The 15,619-nt window shown below is 37.0% G+C and overlaps 1 protein-coding gene across 1 annotated transcript in view; it reads right to left on the reverse strand.

Annotated features, from left to right (window-relative positions):
• The window catches only part of ADAMTS19 (ADAM metallopeptidase with thrombospondin type 1 motif, 19), a 128,517-nt gene that overhangs the window by 29,870 nt on the left and 83,028 nt on the right, over nt 1-15,619 (reverse strand). The window contains exons 11-17 of the mRNA XM_010007225.1: nt 14,820-14,921; nt 13,273-13,403; nt 11,541-11,710; nt 7,211-7,338; nt 4,549-4,669; nt 1,384-1,464; nt 100-257 (exon numbers count right to left, since the gene is read on the reverse strand). Coding sequence (XP_010005527.1) covers nt 100-257; nt 1,384-1,464; nt 4,549-4,669; nt 7,211-7,338; nt 11,541-11,710; nt 13,273-13,403; nt 14,820-14,921 — 891 coding nt within the window. The remainder of the gene's footprint in view (nt 1-99; nt 258-1,383; nt 1,465-4,548; nt 4,670-7,210; nt 7,339-11,540; nt 11,711-13,272; nt 13,404-14,819; nt 14,922-15,619) is intronic.

Raw genomic sequence — 15,619 nt, forward strand, 5'->3', positions numbered from 1 at the left:
TCTTACATGGTTCTCATCTTCAGGAGCCTGGAAAAAAATATTAGTTACCACTCTGTATGATAGGAAACAGGTAAAAAACTCCAATTCATATTGTCATACCAGTAAATGTAAAGGCGATGTTGTGGGACCTTTGGCTGATATTTTCTCCCATAGACCCCTCCGAACATAATGGACAGTGGTTCCAGCAATATTAAATGTTCCTGAGTGCTCTATCTTCCAGTCACTATTGATTGACTGTTTTCCAGCATCTCGAAGAGCTGCAAAACATATGAAAAAACACTGATAGAAAAGTTGTCTGTTCAGTAGAGATTTAGGTCTCCTTTCACATCCCATTTGCATAATGTAACAATTAGGTGAAATCACCAGACGCAGTTTGCAAAGATGTTTATGGATCCTATTATCCATGAACTTCAATTGTAACATGCTTCAGAAACACTGCCTGGAAGGAATGCTTGCTCCTCTACATTTACCTTTTTCTCTGCCTTAGAGTGTGACTACGTTACTGTCATCCTACCTAAACATTTAACTTATACACTTTCACCACATAATTTGATGCTTCTAACAAATAGGAAAAGCTCGTTCTTTTTGGCTGGATCATTCCTCTGGTTGGTCTAATATATATTCAAAAGCATCAACAAGTCAGGCAAGATATTTAATCCATCAAGAACACAGGCTTATACATTAGTTAACTGTAGCAAACTGAATAGATTCTTACGTGAAGGACTTGTAATTTTATTTTATTTTGTTCAGATCAGGTCTGAAAAATCATGTAAGGCATAATATATTTGAAGCCACCTTCTGGACAACGAGTTTTAAAAATTCATCTTCATTTAAATGTCATGTTTGGCATCAGAACCTTATCAGTTTAAGCCAAAGTCCAAAATATATTTTTTTTAAGTTGTAAGTCAATCCAAAATAGTGCAAAGATTAACTTTTCTGCTGTCTCAGATTAATTTTATAGCTTTTGTTTTACTTTGTTGGTGACCTGCTGTATGTTGGTCAGTGTGGATCTTTTGTTATCTGAGCAAAAAATACTCCATGTTACAGCATAAAACTCTTCTTACTTGTTTTAATGTGAAGTATTTTTCTTTAGCATTTTCCATAAGAAAAATTTAAAATGCAGATTTTTTTCTTAAATCATCTAAATGCATTCTTTAAAATACTCTTCAAACAAAATGAGATAAAAGTTCACAATATAATCCATACGAAGAAGGATGCTATAGACATTCTTAAATCTTGTTATTTCTACAAAATTTATTTATATGTATTAATTTAAGATTTTTTTTTCCACTCAAGAGTTTTGTTTACATAGAAAAGCATGCATGGCTAGCACTCTTCATTGCTGACCAAAACAGGACACAAATATTAAAATGTGATAGTTACCTAAATAACTGTGAGCTGGTTTTTCTTCCACAACTTTGATTCTTCTTGCTCCTGCAGGTATCACTAAAGCTTCCACATAACCTAGGCATGAGACCAAATATCCAGGTAAAATAAAAAATGTCAGAAAGTACATAGAATCACAGAATCATAGAATGTATTGGATCAGAAGGAACCTCTAAAGGTCATCTAGTCCAATCCCCCTACAATAAGTAGGAACATCTCACAGTAGAACAGGTTGCTCAGAGCCCCATCAAGCCTGACCTCAGTGTTCCAGGGGTGGAGTCTCCACCACCTCTCTAGACAACCTGTTCCACCCTCATCATAAGGAACTTCCTATTGTCCAACCTAAATCTACCCTTCTCTATCCTAAAACCATTTCCCCTTGACCTACCATTACATACCATTGGGAACAGGTCTTCCCCAGCTTTCTCATAGGCTCCTTTCAGGTATTGGAAGGTCTCTACAAGGTTCTCCCAGAGTCATCTCTTCTTCAGGTTGAACAACCCCAACTCCCTCAGCCTGTCTTCATAAAAGAAGTAATCCAGCCCTCTGACAATTTTTGTTGCCCTCCCCTGGACACACCCCACCAAGTCCACATCCTTGATGTGTTGGAGGCTCCAGAGATGGATGCAGTGCTCCAGGTGTGGTCTTACCAGGGGAGAATACAGGGGCAGAAGCATCTCCCTCGATCTGCTGGACAAGCTTCTTTTGATGCAACCCAGGATGTGGTTGGCCTCTGGGCTGCAATTGCACACTGGTGGTTCACGTCCAGCTTTTCATCCACTATTACCCCCAGGTCTATTTCCACAGGGCTGCTCTCTAGCATATCTTCCCTGTACTTGGCCTTGTTGAACCTCATGAAGTTCACCTGGGCTCACTTCTCCAGCTTGTCCAGGTCCCTCTTAATGGCATCCTGTCCCTCTATAGCATATCAACCATACAACCCAGCTTGGTGTCATCAGCAAACTTGCTGAGGATGCTCTCAGTGCCACTGTCAATATCATGAATGAAGATATTAAACAACACCGGTCTCAGTTTGGACCCCTGAGGGACACCACTTGTCACCATTTTCCATCTGGACATCAAACCATAATGTCTTGACTCACTCTGCTCTGCAAAAATATCCTGCACCCATGCTAAGTGACCATTACCACAGCCTCAAGTGTGGTTGCAAAATGGAAACCCTGAACTTCGTTTTTTGTTTGTTTGTTTGTTTGTTTTCTTTCTTACAGAGCATGTGACAGTTCCTTGCCTTTGGAATTTGTCCTTCTCATTGGATCAAACAGACAGAAGCTCTCTCATATTCTGGCTTTCCTATTCGCCCCCTACTTCTCAGAGAGCTCAGTACTGTAAGACATTGGTTGTTCTGGCACTGGTTCAGCAAACCACTAATGCAAGTGTTAAAATTCTAACCATGCATCTTCTCCCCTATGTTGCTTTTTAAATGTAACAAGTTATAATTTGTACAGCAACAGTTTGAGTGTTTTTGGAAAATGCTGAAACACCCTAAGATATGATGCATTATGTGTAATACATATACACCATTGTATAAAAGTAAAAGTACATGGCAAAGTAAAACATTAGAAGAAACAGTGAGCTTAGGTTGAAGCTGGAGCAGATGAAGCCCTCTCTGGCTAAGTGGTGTCCTCACAAAAGAATTCCAAATTCACTCAGCATGTAGAAACCAATGATATGACATATATAGTCCCATTGTTTGGTTGTTGTTTGTTGGGTGGGTTTTTTTGTTTGGGGTTTTTTTTGTGCTTTAACACATTCAAGCTCTGTTATGAATTGCTATAGGTTGAAGTCTACTTACTGGTTACTTTTTTTATATTACAATTGCTTCCTTACATTGTGGGATTAAGATATGCTGTTGAGCAATTTGCTTTAAATGAAAAGGCTTGAAAAGACAAGACAGGTGAAAATTACTGTGCAAACAGTGATGTTATAAATGAATAAAACCAAATTGTAGACTACCTGGGTGAACTTCAAAAAGTGGACAGTAAACTATGTTGTTATTCCATGTAGCTATAAAAGATTCTATAACAAAATTCTAAGCATTTACAACACTTTTTCAATAATCCTGAAACATAAAAACGAAATTGCTGCAAAACAGCATTACTTATTTTTAAGTTCTTTTAGGGCTGAAAACACTTCCTGAATATACCTGACAGGCCAGCTTCTTGAGAAGGAAATTATCTTACGCAACTGTTTAGAGGGCAGTTTTTTTATCTTCTAGTCCTCCAGACTCAACTTGTGGTTTTGGATTCCTGCTCTACATCACCTTCAGTTCAAACCATGACTAGATATAAAAATCTGAAGACTATGCCTAACTTTATGTTTTTTAAACAAGTACTATACTTCAGCCTATCATGCATTTAAGTCCTTGATTTTTCAAAGGTAATACTGTTTGATTCTAATTACAGTATTTTTTTAATGTGATTTACTTAATGTCCTGAAATTCTGCACATTTTCTATTCAAAAACCAGAAAACAAATCTTCAAAACAGCTGGCCAAATGCTGTTTCAAAGAAAAAAACTTTTCTTGGACACAAGGTATACATGGTACATGGCACAAACTATTGAGATTTTAGTCCTCTATTCTGTCAACACTATTATGCTAGAGTCAGAATTTTTCTCATTCAAAAAACAGATCACAGCAATGTTGTGTTCATTCTACATCAGAAAATCTATTTACTTTTTATGATGTGCTGTTATTAGTATAAAACAAAGAAAAACTAAAAGATACGTTCTCCCACTGCCTGTCTTTCTTTAATGATGTTACTCAATCAGGTAACAGTTTGTAATTTGGTTATTTATTTTGAAGAGCAGTAAAACACTATGAGAATTTATACTTTATTTTTTTACTGAAAACATACATTTTATTTCACAGATTATTTTTTTTTTTTTTAAACCGGGCTCTTATGTGCGTCTTAATGGAAGATAAATTAGACAATTGAAACAATCTGCAATAGTTTTGCAACAATTCAATTAAAAAATATACATGTATTCTAATCCGAAATGTTTTATTATTTTAGATCAAGTAGATCTGAAGTTCTTGTGTGGAACTTCATATCTTGAAGAAGTACAGTTTTTTACAGTTCCCACTGCTCAAAATAATCAAACAGCTACTGGTTTCCTGAGTATTCAAAATAAACAGACTTACCTGCTCCTCTGGTATGGTTAAAATCACCTTTAATAACTTTGCATGACTTTCCATTTCCGTTGCATACACCACAGTGATCTTCACGAGCCAGAGATCCTAATATGCCATCACAGCCAAATTTCTGAGGCGGAAGAAAGAAAAGCTATTGTGGCTATGTTTTCCATAAAGCTGCCTTTAGTAGTCAGCATCTCACCCTTTTGCAATATGCCCTGACCACCACAATCTACCCCTTCTTGGAGTGAGGACTGAGCTAGTACATGTGCAGATATCCTGGTTTGAGCCAGGATGAAGCAAATTTTCCCTTTAATGTTTTTTGGGTTTGGTTTTTTTTACTTCAGCAAGCTTTCTTTTAACTAGCACCAGAGTGTTCCAGCTAAGGCTGATAAGAATGGAATGTTTTTGTAACTGCTGGGTCTTCAACATCACACCTTCACTCTGCCAGCTCAGACACTACAGGGAGATCTGTGACCCCCCCGTAGGAGGCTGAGTTAGACAGACAGCAAAACTGGCCAGAGATATTCCATTCCATAGATCTATGTAAGCTCAGAGGAAGGTCAGAGATCACACAAGACAACTTCCTTCTTGCTTCTCTTTCCCTGAACGCATTTGTATATAATTGTATATATTTTCTTATATCATTAATATTTAATTAAAGCTGTGTAGTTTAGTTTTCAAACCAGCCAAGTCTCTCTCTTTTCTCTCTCCTTCCCTACCTGGGTGAGAAGGGGAGGGGATCAAGAGCGTTGTTGTCGGACCTGAGGCAAATGGTGACAGCAGAGTAGTAATTTTTTCTATTATTTTATGCATATTGTTGCATTCACTTGTCCTATATGGTTGGATAACTTTATCAGCTACTCTCTGAGAGGAAGACAACCACGTTCCCACTTCTCCCTGGGACCTCTGGGACTTCTAAGCAACACACCCTTGCAGTCTCTCCTGCTCAGTGACAGCAAAATATACAAGTCTGCTGCTTTCTCCTCAAGATATGGGACATCCTTTGCCCCAGTGGTGAAATGCCGTCTAATGTTAACCTAATGTCTTATTCTGAACAGGACATGAATATGTCTGCAATACGTGAATATAAACTGCATTTGTGTTTTGCTGAAAAGCAGTTTAAAACAAAAAAGTTTGCTCAAGTACCTCTAGATTATTACATTAGACACATTTCTATCAGTAACTATCAGTGGTAGCTTGACAGTAAATACCATATGCTTTCCTGATACAAAATAAAAGCCTTTTTAAAGTATAAAGAAGTCATCAGAGGGTAACCTTACACATCATATATATGCATCTGATAAAACCAAATAAACTGCAACATTGACAATAATAAAGATAAAAGCTGGGTTAAAGAGAAAATGAAGGATCCCTTTAATGACAGAAACCACAGTCTGTCATGGAGCCACTCATTTCCAAGCACATTTAGACTGTGACATAAATTTATGAACAGAGTTCTTTTACCAAAAAAGAAGCAATAAAAACTTCAAAATACTGGTTAAGCCATAGGCAGTTGAAGAACTGTGCACCCAAAATGGCACGTCTACCAGATATAACAACTTAACTCTACAGCTGTACTCCCCAGAGTTCTTCCTAATGGATTATCTAAAAAGACAGGGTTAAGTGTGGAAGACCTTAGAAATTAAGACTATAAAATTTGCTTAGCATTTACATCTGATTTTTAATATGCAAAGAAGCCAACCCAGTATCTGCCAGGCAGGTTTGGATTAAGGCTTTTTTTCTTTTTGGTTTTATTAGTCAGTTGTGAAAAGTGAATGACAAATGACACTTTTTCAGGGAAAGTCTTGATTGATAGAGATAGAGAGATAGAGGGATTGAGAGAGAGACAGACAGACAGACAGACAGATAGATAGATAGTCTTACACATACTAAAAATATATCATATTTGTCATTAAACCTGTAATTGTTACATAGTGAACTAAAGCCTCTATTCAGCAAATTATTTAAGAGTATTCTTGTTGCTTGTGCTTGGGCACTCGAGAAGGGATAATTATACACACATATATGCATTTGTATGCATATATACATGCCTGCATCCATCCATAAGTTAATATGTTGAAGCTATTACAGTATCTACTGATGCTATTTCTATGTTACAGGCCAAATTCAATGTGTGCATTTAGAAGCAGACAAAGAATACAATGAGTCTTGTAGGATTTTTATATAGAAAAGTTTCCATCTGAAGCACTATAAAAGCAACAAAAGAATTTAAATGAACCAAATTAAGTCTGAGGATCATGAATAGCACAAACATTTAACTTTAATTATATATTATTCTGCTCCTTTGGTCTTGATTTATTTAGATGATTTTTTTTTCCCATTGAAAAAGGCAGAATTAGATATATATATGTACAGCTCATGGCAAAGTTCCCAAAATGGTGAAAGCTAAGACTTCCTTTAGAAGATATAATAGGTTAGACTAATTTTCCACTTGCAGAAGTTATAAGCATCCTTATCATCACATGTACACATTTCCCAAGCTAACTGTTTCACATATTGCGTTGCACTGAAATTAGCTTAAAGTATTTGAATAAAATTCCAAAAGAGCCATTCAGTCTTGGTCATGCTATCAGAGAAATAACACACATGCACAACAAATGCATGCACTTGCATAACTGTGCCCGTTTTCAAAACAAATAAATCATACCTGGCATCTACCATCTGCACAGACATCTAACCCATGTTGGCCACAAGAAGTCCCATCCATCACCTTTTCTGTTAGAAGAATGGGTTGATCCTTTCCAGTCGGTGAACAGAATAAGGCACATGGCTTTTCTGTAGAAGCAGTGGATGCAAAAAGCCACCAAATAGACACAGTATTACTATAAGTATTTCCAAAACTTATATTTGCTTATCTATGTGGCATAACAAGTTATCTTAGATACAATGAAATAATAAAAAAAAACACAACCTTTTTAAATAGGTTTGAAACACTCAAGTTCTTTTTCTTGCTAGAGTATACTGGTGCTGTAACCTTGTCCGGCCTAGTACTCTTGTCATGTTCATTGACGCAATTTAAAACACACATTACAGCTGTTGGAATATTTTGGTTGTAATTTATACTTTGATTCTGCTATATTTATGGCAGATCATAATATTGGTGAAAAGCTAAACTTAACACTTCCATGATTTTCTAATTATGCAGGTCAAAGAGAAAAAAATTAAGTAACTGAGACAACCTGGGAAGAAAAAAATATATGAATTTACAATCCCATGTTAAAAAACAAACAAAACCAAAACCAAACCAAAACAAAAGAAAATCCCAAAAGACAAAAACCTGAACACATTCTTTTTAGCACCTTTACCAAGGTTAGGCAACTTTCTACCACATTTCTCAAACATGGATATCCTATGTATCCTTGTACTCCCGATGGTGATAATTTATAAATAATGACATTTGCTTCACCACTGCCAAAGTAATACCAAATAAACTAAATTAAATTTCCTCTCAGTGGTTAACATGATTTTTTCCTATCTGTATTTGCAAGTGTAGTGACTCAGAACTCCTTTGTAAATCTGCAGCAGAATTTTGAAAGCATGAAGTCAATCCTGACTTTGAAACTGATTTCACTTACACAATCTACACCCCTCTGAATTCATACTGACGTCTAGATTCCTGGACTGCATTTTTATTAGTAAATTTTAAAAGTTCCAGGAAACATTAATGGATACTGGAATCCTACTGTCTGTGCAGCTGAACTGTAAAACTTTCTATGCCACTTTTTTTTTTTTCTTTCCTTTTTTTTCCCCTGTGCTAACTAGCACTTGCTCAGTTTAGATTGGAAATTGTCACTTGCAAATAAACATTTCCAAAAAGCAGTTTAGATGTCACGATTCTTTTCAGAGAGAAAGAGAGCTGAAAAGTATGGACACAGGACTTCCATGTCAATTAACTTACAAATCAGAGACTGGTCTGGGCACGTTTATTTTACTAAAATTGACACAGCCTTTGGGTAACTCTAGGGGACTGGTACAGAAAGATGTGATCTCTTTTGCCAACATGTGAAGACAGACATCAGCCTTGTCCAGCTTAGAAGAGTGAATATCTGCCTACGTATGTGTTCTCTGCATTCCCACTATAGTCCTTCAATAGTAATCCCAAAGCTCTGTGGGAACTTGAGACATGTTGTCAGCATTTTTTAAAGCAATACAAGATTAGCAAGCTAAACATTATTTTAAGGACGCTGAACTCAAAGAGACAGTAACTCAACAACACTGGACAGCTTCAACAGCCTATAGAAGACCTCATTCAAATAAAGGAACAATTTTGGTCACAGTGCACTATTAGCATCTACTAAAGGCTAAGAGTACAAATAATTAGGGATTTGTGAACAATGTATTTCTGTAATACTGGAAGCCCCTAGCTGGTGTCCACCTTTTTGTCTCTGGAGGGACAGACACCTCAAGACAAAATAATCTCTCAGAACAAAGTTAGATGAAAGCAATCTCCATGCTTCTTATAATGGGACAGGAGAGGTCAAAATTTTTCTTTACATGACTGAATTATTCAAAGTTTGGCAGAAAGGTTTTGATCCCTGAGGATATAAAACATGTTCCTGTGCTAAAAACAAATTTAGGAAAACAAACCAAAATTAATTAATTAGATAAGCACTTAAAAAATAGCTGATGAGAGTCCTCCTGAACAGTAGCTTTATGAGAGTAGCCTTACGAGTTTTCACTTTGGCTTCTTAAGAAAAAGGCTTAGAAGAAAGAAAACCAACACCCTTCTTTAGTTAGACAGGCATTAAAATAAATTCCTGATAATTTACATTTTCTGGGACTTGGCAAAATAGATCTCTTAAAATCTATACTTTAAAAAAGTTTCTGATACTTTGTTTCGAGAGTTAAAAATAAATGGTAATAACTAATACTTTAAATGTGGGAATACATACACACAGTACTTCTGTGTCATTCCAGGCTCTTCTTTATCACCAGTTGCTATGATGTTGTTAATTTCTCAAATTAACAAGGTCCTGCTGGATGAACCTGACCTCCTTCTATGACGAGGTAAACTGTTTAGTGGATGAGGAAAAGGCTGTGGATGTTGTTTATGTGGACCTTAGTAACGTCTTTGATTCTGTTTCCCACAACATTCTCCTGAAAAAACTGACTACTTAAGGCTTGGATGAGTGTACATTTGCTGGGTAAAACACCAGTTGGATGGCTGGGCTCACAGAGTTGTGTGGAATGAAGTTAAATCCAGCTGGCAGCCAGTTACCAGTCAGCATTGTTCCCCAGGGCTCAGAACTGAGGCCATCTTTTTTCTGTTTCTTTATCAATGATCTGGATAAGGGGATCAAGTTTGAAGATCACACTGCAAGTTGGGGGTGACTGTAGATGTGCCTGAGGGTAGACTCTACAGTGGAACAGGCTGAATCAATGGTCTAAGGCCAATTGTTTGAGACCCAACAAGTTGAAGTGCCTGGTCCTGCACGTGGGTCACAACAACCCCATAAAACACTACAGTCTTGGGGTAGAGTGGCTGGAAGGCTGCCCAGCAGACAAGGACCTGGGGTGTTGATCAACAGCTGACTATGAGCCAGCAGTGTGCCCAGGTGGTCAAGGAGGGTGATAGCATCCTGGCTTGTAGCAGAAATAGTGTGACAAGCAGAACTAGTGAAGTGGTTATCCCCCTGTACTTGGCACTGGTGAGGCTGCACCTTGAGTACGGTATTCAGTTTTGGGCCCCCCACTACAGGACAGACTTCAGGTGCTGGAGCAAGTCCAGAGAAGGGCAACAAAGCTGATAAAGGTTCAAGAGAACAGCTCCTACAAGGAGTGGTGAGGGGACTGGGATTGTTTAGCCTGAAGAAAAGGAGCCTGAGGGGGGACTTTACTGCTCTGTACAACTACCTGAAAGGAGGTTGTAGTGAGGCAGCGTTTTCTCCCTTTAGTACCAAACAACAGAGGAAATGGTCTCAAGTTGTGCCAGAGGAGGTTTAGATTGGATATTAGAAGAAATTTCTTCACTGAAAGGGTAATTAAACACTGGAACAGCCTGCCCAGTGAGGTGGTTAAATAACCATCCCTGAAGATGGTTAAAAGATGTGTTGATGTGGTGCTTAGGAATATGGTTTAGCACTTGTCATGGCAGAGTTAGGTTAGTGGTTGGACTTGATGATCTTAAAGGTCTTTTCCAACCAAAACGATTTTATGATTCTATGATTCTAGCTACTTTAACTGAAGTATCTGTGTTGTTTTATTGTTTAAAAAAAAATAAATTACATAATAAACATTTTGAGAAAATTCAGTGGAATGGCAGCCATTGTTCACATTCCTAGCAAGAACTTGGGTGGAATGTTTTGGTTTCTAGTTGCTGACATTTTATACCAACGTTATCTTTGCAAATACTAGAAGTTCAACATTACTATGCTCCTACTTTAACATGTTCCTAATGATGCAGTATCTAAGCAAGTTTGTTATACTGAAGTATGCATGCAGTATACCAGCTACTAGGGTCTCTTTAACTGTTAACTAAGTTTCCAATATGCATTACAAATGGATTTCTGCCAAAATCAAACATTGATATGTGAAATACTCAAATGTTAAGCTAAAAAGTGCTCTCCTCTTCCTCCAAAAAGAGAGGCTTACAGTACCTGAATTGTCTTTTTGGCTTTGTAAGTAGAAGTATAGTTGATATATGCATGCTTAACAACACTGCATTCCTCTAGAAAGCTGTATTTCTGAGACACTTTATACTACACTGTTGACTAAGAGAATCAAACTGATACTGAATTTCAGTTCAAATGTAGTCATTACAGATCAAGAGTGAGAAATTTAATAGGAATGTAATACAAAAGATTCCAGAGCATGTGAAAGTACCACTGGATCTTGACTATGAAATAAGAATTACTTACAAAAATCTTGGAGTTTTTTGCTTTAATTTTGCTTTAATGTTTCTTAATCAACAACACCACCACCAAGCTATAAGCCATATGAGCAGATTAAAAGCATGTGGGAGATGGTTTTATACTTACCATCATCAATGACAGCCTGCCACTGGTGCACATGCTTCTGATACGAGGATCTGACACTGAAAGCCTGACACTGCCAGTCCCTGAAGGCAGGCACACCAGCAGGACAAGAAGGATTTTCACATATTCTATACTGCATTGTGGGACTGTGACATTCGCCTTCAAGCCCTGAACTAGAAAATACTGCGTAAATATCATGCTTTGTTCTTGGTTATGTTTTGTCAAACTGACAGCACAACTTATTTATGCCATACACCATTTTAAATAGTAGATTTTTTTCCTGACACATCACATTAAGAATCACATACAAAAAATCAAAGTAATAGAACAAAACACATTTGCCTTCTGTTTGTACTAGTCACATTACATACAAGGAATCATGAGTGCTAAACTATAATCTACACTTGATGCCAGAGAAGGACTAAGACTAGCAAAATTCAGTAAGGAGAACCTCAACTGTAGTTTTGGTATAGTTCAGGCAATTTTTCTCTAGCTGGACTGAGACAAAGGTGCCACTAAATGGAAGTAACACCTGCAGATTTGCTACCTCTACTCTTTTACAAATGTGGTGCTGCAAAGCCCAGACAATATTCTTTGTTTATTTTTGGTCACTCTAGTTGTTCTTGCAGGTTCTGATGCACAAATGCAAAAGAATAGTGAACTGGAGGAACCAGAGCTAATCTTTTGGAAACTCACTTGGAAAATAAATACATGAAACCAAATTAAGACCTTCCTAAATTCTAGAAATAATTGTTATGCATACAGAAGGAAGTGGCATTTAATTGGCAGGAAATGTGAAAGCATTCTTCATATCTAAGGCTTTTGTTAAACTAACATGCTTTTGTATAGCCAAATCCAAGTTTTGAACACATTGCTTTATGCAGACTTATCTTTTGTAACCCTTCTGTCTTTCCTGTCACAATTTTTGCCCCCCAAACTGTTGTATTACCTTTAATATTTCTTCATTTCCCCATTTTGTTTGATTATTGTTGTAAACAATCTACTCTACTCTGCCCTGCTCTATGCCACACTACCCCACATCACTCCACTCTACTCTAGTCTAAGTTAGGCTAGACTTCTCTACACTTGTCTGCATTACTCTACTCTCCTCTGTTTGCACTTCTCTGCCTGTTTATTTTTCTCTTGTTGTATAAGTGACCAAAAAAAGAGAGATACAGTTCAGCATCTTTTAGCTGACCACTGAGATATGTTGAAACAGACTGTTCAGGTTAGTGGTAAAACTCCCTTTATCTACAATGGCACAAGGTTTTCATTATCACAAAATGCAGAATCAAAGTGCTGCCTCCATATATTCTATCTGAATTGTTGTGATACGTAGAAAAACATTATAGAAGTTACAACTACTTGGGTCTCAAAATGAGGCAGAAATCAACCTTCCACAGAAAAAAAATTAAAGACTAGAATTGCACACTGACACTCTGCAAGTTATTAATTTAATTTTCTGTTTTTTCTTCATGTGAAGATTAAAAAGAGAGTTATATTGTCCCAAAAATATTAACTACACATTTGACAGAAGTAGAAAAGAGGAAATATAGTGTTATCATGCCATTATAAATATCAAATATCTATTCTCTTAAGTGTTCTTCAGTATTCATTTAAAAATTATTGCTTATGTATAGGACAACTGTATCTTAATGGGTTTCTGTACTTTTAAGATTTAAATTCTGCTCGGAAATTCTGATGAACACCAATGGAAACCTGAACTTGTCTTTACCCAGAGCATTTGCGTTGTCGGCTGCTGATTCCAGTGTTGCAGGAGCGGCTACAAGCGCCCCACGCGCTCCACTCCCCCGCCGCGTGCTCCATGAAAGAGGTCCGATTGATACACTCTCCAGCCTTACACCACTAGGTGAAAATTCAGCTCTTAGGTAAATAAATCAAGGCATATGCAAAACAATTCACTGTTCCACAAGCACATGGGAAGCACAACAGAAACATTTTGTTCAATATATCCTTTTCAGCTGAGTAATTTTTTTTCCTATTCCCCATAGCTTTGTTTTCTATCCTAGCAAATGCAGCAGCTAGACACCTTTCTTTGGTCAGTGATGAAGGAGCACGTGGAACTTTCATCCATGAGCTTGCGCACAAGTTCATTCCCCATGAAGGATGCCTCCTGAAATAGCATGCTGGAAGAAGTCCCCAGACCATGCTATGCCCTTCATTTGAGAGTGCGCACTGCCTAGGAAAGCACTTTTGCATCCAGCACAAACCCACAGCTGGGATCATCCTCCAGCTGAAACAGTATGAATGATCACAGCACAGTGTTCAGGACCGTTTTAAGGAGCTTTTGGTTTGCTACTGCAGTTCGTACATAAACAGCAGGAACTGATTGCCACTGATTATCCAGTGACAATTCCAATAGAAGAATATAAGTATTAGAGAAAATAAGATTTTATTCACAACTTGTATTCAAAGAGAGAATGGAAGCCTCAAAAAGCTAGTGATGAGAATGTCAAAAGAATTTCTGCCACTTATTTTAATAATAATAATCACCTCAATAATCTTGTACGCATATGTTGTCTCCCAGGACAACTGTAATCTCTCACTCAAAAACTATTCAATCACTATTGTTATGGTCTGTAACCTAAGTCCATATCCAGTATAAGCCATTGTAACTCTGAAAAAACTAGCACTTTATCAACTTACACTAGCTGAGTATCCATCCTATGTGTTACAACATTTCAGTAATTGCAAAGTAATAAGGCTACAAGTAGACAATGAACACTTAATGCCATTAACATCGGTAATCTTACTGATTTCCCTTTGCTGTCTGAAATATTGGTGAATTACTATTTTTAATGGATAAAGTTAACAAAGAAGGGTCAAATTTTGAACAACAACAAAAAAACCCTTGTCTTTAATGCAGTCGTTAAAGGTCTTCGTCACTTTTAGAACATACTTCCATTACTTGCAGTGTCTGTGCTAATCCTTGTCTGATGAGCTTACACCTCACCTACAGTTTTAAATTGGTTTTCACTGTTGAGTCGATCTTAGTTTCCTCTCTTAAATAATAGCATTACAACATTTAAAACATTTTTGGGTTTTGCTAACTTTAAAAAAAGTTTTTAGGGAAATGTACTTTTTATTATATCTATATATTTTATAATACACAACATACAACGCATTCAACTACGTATGTATGATTTTTATGATACTCAAGGTAAGCAATAACTTTAAACAAGTACGAAGACCTATTTGAATTGTTTCTTCAACTGCTATGTGTTCAATATAATTTATATTGCTTTTCCACTAGAAACATACCTTTCCAGTTTCACAGTCTGTTCCATCCATTGGAGGATCCACTTTAGTTTTACATTCCTTCTCACTTTCCACCTTGCACCATAATCCAGTGCAGATGACATGCTGAAAACCAAACACACGCATATAAGAACAAAATCTCTATTGTAAAATACGTTCTTCATGGAATCTACTAACAATGTCATAATGTCACCAATCTGATCGTACTGATGTATGTTTAAAGATTGACTAAACATGCAGAAAAAAACAAAGTAGGTAGAGTCTACATAGATTTTTACTAATCACAAACATGTGGAACAAGACATGTTGCTGTCTTGACAGAGTTGGGGAAGGACCCTCTTAAGTCTAACCCTAAGGGTCACAGTCCTAGCATATGCCAGATCTGATAAAGCACAAAGGGACAGCTATGCCTCATGATTTAAAGCAGCCACTGCATAGATGCGCTCTTCCAGAGACAAAGAGATGTGAGCTTTCTGGGAATCTTTTTTAACATTAATTCATATTTTTACTCCGTTTATTTAGTGCTCATTAATTTTATGTGTAAGGGAGAAAAACAGCACTGCCACTAGCAACAAAACGCAAGGTTTTAAAATGAGTCTATAAACATGATTTCTATACACAGGCACTAGTGAGTCTTTGTGCAGCTACACAGAACTATGTTTACAGAAGTTTTGTAACAATGTGTTTGTAAGAAACCTGGAAGCTTCTCTAGGACTTTCAAATCTTGTTCATACCATCCTACTGATTGCTGCTATTTTACAGTCTTCCAATGATTCATAATTACTCTAGAATTCATTCATCCT

The sequence above is a fragment of the Chaetura pelagica genome, unplaced genomic scaffold (assembly GCF_000747805.2).
Source record: "Chaetura pelagica isolate M959 unplaced genomic scaffold, ChaPel_1.0 scaffold40, whole genome shotgun sequence".
Taxonomy (NCBI): Eukaryota; Metazoa; Chordata; class Aves; order Apodiformes; family Apodidae; genus Chaetura; species Chaetura pelagica.